Here is an 8,489-nt window from a genome sequence, read left to right on the forward strand (position 1 = left end):
TTGACAATCAAATTGAAATAGATTGTTAACTAATCCTTCCAATTTTATTTATTAATTTTGTAATTATAGCAAATGAAATCCTCACAAGTTACTCTGATTGCTTGGCTTACCTCAATTTATATTCAAATCTCACTAAAACACATTTCAGCCTTTTCTTAACAAGATGATGAAAAGTGCTATCCCATGGAAGAGCAGGGGACACACATTCCAGCATTACTTGCAGTCACCTGTTTGCTTTTTAATGTTGCTGTTGAATTTGTATTTAACTCAGGATTAAAGTATAAGCTGACGTATTTGAATAAGGATATCTTTAAGCCATGAGTTCTTAAAATTTAAAAAAAATGGCCACACAGATGGTTAATAGAGATTTTAAAACACAAAGGATGCTGAGTAATGAAGACATTGTACTACTGTTGATTGGAATCACAAAGCAGTTTCATAAAGACCCACAGAGCCACTGGAGTCCCACTTCATTTGTGGCAGTGGTGGAAGGGGATGGGTCCTCATTCCTGGGAAGAGGTGCAGGAGCTAGGTGGCTGGTGATGGGCAGAGGGCAGGGAGTTCCCTTGGGAGCCTGCCTGGGAGCTCTCAGGAACAGGCAGTGCCCCCAGGAGTGCTGGTCTCAGGGAAAAGGGGTTAAACACACAGGCCTGCCCTTCACCCAGGCAGGGCTGAAACATTAGGATTTGTTCCCTATGTGCCAGACAGCACTCAAACAGGAAAAGGTATTCCCCATCCTCAGTGGATGCACTGTTTTACCAGGGAGCAAGGCTTTTAAATGCCAGCAAGGACTTGTCACTGACTACCATTTGCTCACAAGTGTGTATCTCAGGTCACCTTTGTGGCTTTAAATGGGGTTTATATCTATTATTTGTGAAAGGCAGGTTTTTGTACAATTTTCAGAGTGGGTCTTTTTCACTAAGTAAGTGATTGATAATGACTGGATTTTGATCAGATTTTCCAGGTGACTCAAGATAATTTTTAAAGGTCTTCATTGTAAATTTAAAGAAAAGACTCTGCTCTTTAAATGTAAGTGACTGTTAAAAAGGAGCTGTAATACAGACCAGGTTTGTTTTCCCAGTTAATAATACCTGCTGTTAATGGGACAGTGAGCAAATGTCACTTTCACATGTTGGTATCTATCAGATCAAACCAAAATCTACTGTTTGGCACAAGAGGTAAAAAAACCCACATTGTAATAAAACTGTCACAGGATCAGTGTCTCCTGCTTTGTAAATAAACATCTCTGCTTTGCCTTGGTATTTCTGTAACATCCGGAGACTATTACCCTGTGCTGGTGCTCTGGTTCATTGACAGTTTCACTTAAACAGTTAAACAATAATTTGAAATGGAAAATGTTCTGCCCTTATTCCTTAGTTCCTTTGTGTGTTTTTTCCCCACCCCTCAAATGTTTTTTGTTGGATTTTTTTGTTGGATTTTTCAGTCAGTTGCCTTAGTAATTGCATCTTATTTTTTATTACACAGGAAAACACCGAACTGCTCACAGACCTCATTCAAAGCCAAAAGTATCAAATGTTTTTGAGGTAGATTTTCCAGCAAATGGAAGTGATACAAAACCCATGGGCCGTTTCCAGTCAGAGGAGGAACTGTGGGCCCGCTTAGAAGAGCTTGAGAGACAAGAAGAGATCCTTGGTGAACTCGACAGGTACAGTGCTGCTGTGGCACAGGCTGGACTGGAGTTCACAGAGCTGAGTGTGAGGCTCTTGGTGCACAGAGGGTCCCACCAGCAGGGCAGGCAGCTGACCACACAGATGGAATTAAAATCATAATAGGTGGAAGAGGGGTGGGACATGAACAAAGCACACATTGCAACGCCAGAGCTCCAAAAATCTGCCTCTGTGCAACCACAGCAGTCCAGCCTTCTGGTATTTTTTCTTTAAGATAAAGTGGGGGAAGTGAAATTCATTTCCCACAGGCTATGAAAATCCATAGTTTTCCATGTGGGAGTTACACATTTAATGCTCAATGACATCCTTAGAGCTGTTCTGACCCTCAAGCAATACATAGGTTGTTAGCCATGATGTCACAGTTTTGGTATTTCCAGTTGGTGTGGGAAGGACACAGCCATTGTTAGAGGACACAGAAGTTCCACAGTCTGTCTAAAAATACATCACCTGCGTAAAGAAAGTTACGTTCAGGCGAGTTCATTATTTTGTATGGTTGTGGCTCTCAAGAGCATGAATTGCCTGTGTTCACTTAGATATTTTTCATCCCATAGGATGCCTGATACAGTTGAGACAAATGGAGAAGATGCAACCTCTTCTGAAGAGGAGAAGGAAGATAAGGGGACAGATGTGAATGGGACGTATAGGGCAGAGGACTGTATTTCTCAGGGCAACTTCCATAAAGAACTTGCAAACTCAGACTTGTTTGTGGGCCAAGTTAATGGCTCAACTTACTATCACAGTGATGATGAAGATGACAGAGATGTTGGAGATAACTCTGTTCCAACTATTTTTTTCTCTCACACTGTGGAACCTAAAAGGGTTTGTACTTTATTTAATTTTTATCTTTTGCTCAAGAGATTACATAAAATATATATGCCGTATCTAAACCTGAAAATTTTAGATTAGTAGATGCAGTAGAATGCTAGCTGGAGGTGACATTTGGGTTTTTTTCAAATGATTAAAAACCCACTGTTTAGATCCTGCAGTCCTAAATATGGTATTAAAAAAAAAATAAAAATCTTCAAATGTCTGCCTTGCTGTTCTGGCTTCTGGCTGTTGTAAAAGGCAGTATCCTGTCTAGGAGTTTTTTAATTGACTTCTTACTTGCCTTGAAACTGACCTTTGAACAGCTCAGCTGTTGAGCAGAGCTTGAATAAGCAGACTGTCATATTTTATATGCAAAGTATGTGCACATTAGGGCAAAGAAATGCCCCAGCCTAGTGCAAGTGCTGGAGAATAAACAGTGCACACTGTGAATGTTACCATTCATGCATTTGTTTAACTTACCTATGCTTCCTAGTCCCCAACTGCTTGGGTAAGAGAACATCAGGAGTCAGTTGATCTGCAGCCTGGTGATTATTGATTTTATGGTCTCGACCATCATTTGTGTTCAATTTTCAGGTAAGAATAAACACAGGAAAGAATACTACTTTGAAATTCAGTGAAAAGAAAGAAGAGGCCAAGCGTAAAAGGAGGAACAGCAGTGGCAATGGCCATGCAACCCCAGAGCTGCCCAACATCAAAACCCCAGCAGACATTTACCGGTGGGTAATTTATGGTGGAGCTTTCCCCTGAGCAGATCTTCTCCTTTCATTTCTGTCCACCTAGAGTGTGAAACCCCTCCTACAGTTTCCTGAAAGAAACAGCTGGAACTGAATTTACTACTTAAAAATGAAAGTTTGTGCCTTCTGCTTGGTGCTGTGCTTTCATGTCTATGAAATATTTCTGAGCTTAACACTTCCTTTTCCAAATAGCAACTCTTCATTCACCTGCTTTTTCAGAGCTTCTGAAATGGAGGTAAATTTGCCAGTACATACCATCCTCAGAAAGGAAACCAACAGTTATATTATGTTACATTCTGGTTAATTCCCTGCCTTTTTTTTTCTGTCTTTGTTTTCAAACAGAACTGACCAGATCTACCACTTGTAATACCCTTCTTTCCTGGTTATTGATTTGCTGGGCTCTGTCTCTTCCTTTCTGTGTCTTGAAAACATACTCAGCTCTTTGCTTGCATAGTTTCTCTTGCATTCCCTCTCCCTGGCCTGTCACTTTCTGTATTCTCCATAAAAAGTACTGCTCACCTGTAGGACACCCACACACAGAGGGCTTGAAAAACAGTGCTGGGCTTAGGGGATTGTATAAAACACTAAGGTGACAGGATGGTTAAAACAAGTATTTGGGTCTGTAAAGATAAGCACAGACACCTATTGGATTGGTTGATTAAGTGATTGTGAAAATCCCACTGTATGTGTGTGTATTTGGATACCTAAATATGTTAAACATGTCACAAAGTGTGAAAAGTGAAACCATGTCCTGTACTTGCAGCTGCTGAGGCTGAAGATGAGCAAAAGAGTCTTTTGTGCTTCTCTCTCTGAGCTCTGCAAACTTCATCTTCTGTAGAGATGTATTTCTATAAGTGCCTGATGAATAAAGCTGTTAGAAACAAGTAACACCCTTAAATGACTTAATCCAGTCATTTGGCTCCTCCTTTATGAGTTTGATAAAATTGGCATTGTCTTCTCATTCTCCTCCACCCACCCTTGACTTTCTCAAGTCATGGAGAGGGAGCACAAGAGCCATCTTTGTCAGTTCACAGTCTGTTAATACTTGAAAAGTGTCTTCCTGTTGATCTGATCTTAAAAGCTGATTTTTAAAATTTTGTTTCTAATTGAAAACAGATTATGACACTTGTCAGGAAAAAGCTCCATCCTTTCCATGTGCAATGACTGTTTCAAGTATTTGTTTTTGTATTCTACATTTGACAAGGACTTAGCTCTAGAAAACATTCCCAGATTGTGATACTATTCTCTTCACAGAAACAACCCTGCTCATCATTTAGTTTACCTTTTTTCTAACTTTTTCTAACTCACACCTTTGTGTTTTCTAACATTTTTCAAAGAGCTATGCATTTTCTGCTGAAAGTAAGTGCCAACTTAATGCTTAAATAAAGGGCATAACAGCATTCACTCTGCAGAATTGATTCTTGTACATTGGTAAATAAAGTGCCTCTGAAGGTACAATGTTGTGATTCTGCAGCAAAAAGTTGGGAAAGCACATCATAATTAATTTGTACAAAAGACAAAGCAAGATCACTGTAAATTTGTCATCTGATCCTGAAATGGTTTATTAAAGCTAACATTTTCCTTTCTAGAGTCTTTGTTGATGTTGTGAATGGAGAATATGTCCCTCGTAAATCAATTTTGAAGTCTCGAAGCAGAGAGAACAGTGTTTGTAGCGATACCAGTGAGAACAGTGCTGCTGAGTTTGATGACAGACGAGGAGTTCAGAGGAGTATTAGCTGTGATGAAGCCACTCAGAGTGACAACAGCGAAGGCATCCTGGAGGAAGAGGAGGGGGAGGGGCAGCAGCAGCTACCGAAAAAGCTTCCTCCCTCTTCAGGGACAACCGAGGTACAGTTTTTAATTCATTATTGATTGTTGCCAGGGATAAAAATGAGAAATCTAATGACTGTAGTTACCTATACCATCAGTTTGATGTCTTTAAAATAATTTTCTGACTCCTACCTGGTTTGCTTCAGAAGGACAAATACCAGGTGACAGGCCTCTGTCACATACATCCTAGGGGCAGAGGAGAGGAGCTGCTCACGTGACTTCCCAAAGGTTTGAAGCTCTCCCATAAAGATCCAACAAAGTGGTCACTTGCTGAAACCAGTGTCCTGTGTGCTGGGTCATCCTGACCTTTTCACTGCAGGACAGACAGCAGGATTTTAGACAAAAATAGGGAAATCTGTACTTTGATGAAAGGGAAGAGGAGATTCTCTAACCTGTGTTGCACTACAAGACAGCTAATTTCCAGGGAGTGTTTCAAGTTTAAAACTATGCATAGATACCAGCTGAATTACCATTTTGATGTGCCAATAGCAAATTGCCTGATGGAAGGAAGCATTGCACCCCTACTGATCCTATTCCAGACTAGGCCATTAGTGATCCCAAACAAATCTGTTTACGTGTGTTTGGAAAGTTCAGGGCTTCATCATAAAAGAAAGACTGTATGATGTAAGGGAAAATGCACAGTTGCTTAGTGACTGGGTGAATACAAGAATTAAAGGTAGAAATTTGTGGCATAGAATATTCATTTCTGTTTTGTAAGAACTTAACACTAATTTTTTCAAACTAGATAAAACTTGAACTGAAGAAATTCTCAGTGCAATGGACAAGTTCAATGAAAACATTATTTTTACAAAAATTATTTTTGACAAGGAATGAATTCCTCATAAAAGCTATTGTTTATCACAATTTTTCATTCAAAAAGCTACAGAGGAATCCAGGCAGGATGTGAAGAATCATGATGGAAAATTTATCTGTGGAGTTAGCACTCCACATTGTATACTTTCTGGAATAGATTTTCTATATTTTTATAAAACATCTAAGTGCACTTCAGATGTTACCCATCAGTCTGTTACCTGAATCTGGCATGATTATTCTCTACAATGTAATGTATTTTCTAAGCAACTGAAGGAGATTGAGCAAAATGCTCCAGTCAGATGTGCTTCCCTAAATGCTGCTGTTTTGCTTTTGGTTATTTTTGTGGGTGTTTGAAATCCATTATTCCTCCATTACCATTTGGAGAGTTAGTGTGTTACCAGTTACACACCAACTTTTATTTCTAATTTTACTACCATCACTTAGTTTGTGCTTTGCTTACCTGTTTTTGAGAATGATTTCTTGTTAGATTAACGGAGTTGTACGGGCACAGCTTTAGGCACACTTGGGCTATTGGAGCAGAAAACAAAAAAGCACTGCTTTTTTTGCAGGTTCTGCAAGAAGAGAATGGCCTGTTTGTTTTGCTTTGTTTTTCTTGGTAACTGAGTTATGAAAAAGCAGAACTAAGCATGGTGACTAAATCTGGTGTGCATTCCTTTGTGCCCAACATGAGCATCAGACCTTGGATGTGAACTGCTTCCCCTTGTCCTTGGGCATTCTGAATTCTCTGTTTTCAATACATAGTGGAGTGATTTGTTCTTAAATATGTTTATGAAAAGTAGTTCTGAGCTGCTTGTTTTCCAAGAACCATGGACATTTCTTTGCTAAGTTGAAAAGGATTGTCGTATAATTGGCTGCATATAAATTACAATTTTTAAACACAAAATGTTTGTATTAGGCCTTTTTTAGAGAGAAATAGTTGGAAACAAGTTTGCTGTTCTCTTAAATATAAATTGCTTTCACTATTTTTTGATCATATTTGGTAGGGAAAAAAGAAGGAACAAAACATGTGCTTGCCAGTTCATGTGAAGTGTTTCAGCTTGATGCAATTAGAAGATATTAAGTCATAAAATGACGTATGATGGAAATGCTGACATAAACTGTGCAAAGTCTCTCCATTTCTTATCCAAAGTGAAACTGTCTATTACATCAGCTGTTTTATTTCTTGAGCGTGTGTCAGTGTGGAAGCAAATTTTTACATCATTTATGCAGTAGGAATGAGATTAAGTAGTACTTTTAAGATACTGTCTTTCATGCAGTCATCTTTGAACAAGCTATATTTTGAGGTTAATTACAATGTGGTTACTTATGCAGGCAACAATCATTGATTTAAGGATATTTCTTTACTTTTGATTAGAAGAAATAACAATTCTAATCAGGCTAATATAGGGTAATGACCTTATGGGCATAGCTTCACATTTGCATTTTATTAGCTCATTCTGAGTATTCTCTTCTGTTGTAGGCATTTTCTGGAACTGTCATAGAAAAGGAGCCTTTGTCTCCCTCCCTAATACCACACCCAGTCCTCGGTCACCCAGTGCTGCCGACCATTCTGGAGCGCAAATCAGAGGAACTTCAGTCTGACGCCCCAGAAGAACCAGTCAAGAGGATTTCCAAATTCAGAGCTGCCAGGATGCAGCAGACTCAGTAGGTGCTGTCGAGCCCGAGCACCTTGCCTGCTTTCACCTCTCTGGCGATTATATAAAGCCTTCTCTGTAGCACCCACCCAGTTACCAGGGTGTCCTGTGGTAATTTGGCAGCGGTTATCTCCTCAGCATTCACTGGCAGCATTAGGAAAACAAACAGTTCAGTGTTTGAACACTTGAGTATTCATCTTATTTTGTCGGTTTCCCTGTGTGCTGTCAGCACCTTTGTATATGTTTGCCTTATGATAGCAGCACTTGGGTTCTTTTTCAAAAACTGTTCCTTACATACATTGTTTTTGTGTTTAAACCTAAATACAGGCAGTTTTGTGCCAGCTGTGATGTTCTACATACCATATGGACCATTTTAAGGAAACTTTTCACATTTCAAATAGATTCACCAATTATATTACATTACTTGCTTTAGCATTTTAAGACACACTTGTATTCACATTGCTGTAGGTTTTGCAACTAGGTGTCTGCTAAAAGTTTTTTTCCTTCTTTCAAACCTCTCTGATATCTCACTGTACAGGTCTATAAAATGCCAGGTTCATGTACATTGCAGGGAAGTTTCTTTGATGGAAAAGGGTATTTTGTAAAATTAAATTTTCAGTAAAAAAGCTGTGAAACTCGTGTGGTTTTTGTTGCTTTACTACTAATTTGGAAGCACCACAGAGAGGTTTTTATTTGGAACTCGCATTTCTAGCTTGAAGTGTTTACTACCACATGGACATAAAAGCAGTCCGTTCTCTTCTGCCATTGTGTTTTAACCTCCCGCTAATGAATGTCCATGGAAATTGAATGCTCTTAAGGAGAGAAGCATAAACTCAGACTCTTGATTACAAAATCTCCTAGTTCTTTTGTATACTCAGAAAACATTGTAATTGTCTTGGGAATGCCCAGAGGGAGTCAGCACTAAGGAAAAATGTCTTAAT

General features: G+C 39.1%; 1 protein-coding gene across 1 annotated transcript in view; it reads left to right on the plus strand.

Annotated features, from left to right (window-relative positions):
- Nucleotides 1–8,187, plus strand: part of URI1 (URI1 prefoldin like chaperone) — a 33,762-nt gene extending 25,575 nt beyond the window's left edge. Inside the window, exons 7-11 of the mRNA XM_015639561.2 lie at nucleotides 1,486–1,666; nucleotides 2,240–2,507; nucleotides 3,090–3,232; nucleotides 4,840–5,098; nucleotides 7,374–8,187. Coding sequence (XP_015495047.1) covers nucleotides 1,486–1,666; nucleotides 2,240–2,507; nucleotides 3,090–3,232; nucleotides 4,840–5,098; nucleotides 7,374–7,562 — 1,040 coding nt within the window. The 3' untranslated portion in view covers nucleotides 7,563–8,187. The remainder of the gene's footprint in view (nucleotides 1–1,485; nucleotides 1,667–2,239; nucleotides 2,508–3,089; nucleotides 3,233–4,839; nucleotides 5,099–7,373) is intronic.
- Nucleotides 8,188–8,489: the final 302 nt, after the last annotated feature.

Source organism: Parus major, chromosome 11 (assembly GCF_001522545.3).
Source record: "Parus major isolate Abel chromosome 11, Parus_major1.1, whole genome shotgun sequence".
NCBI lineage: Eukaryota > Metazoa > Chordata > Aves > Passeriformes > Paridae > Parus > Parus major.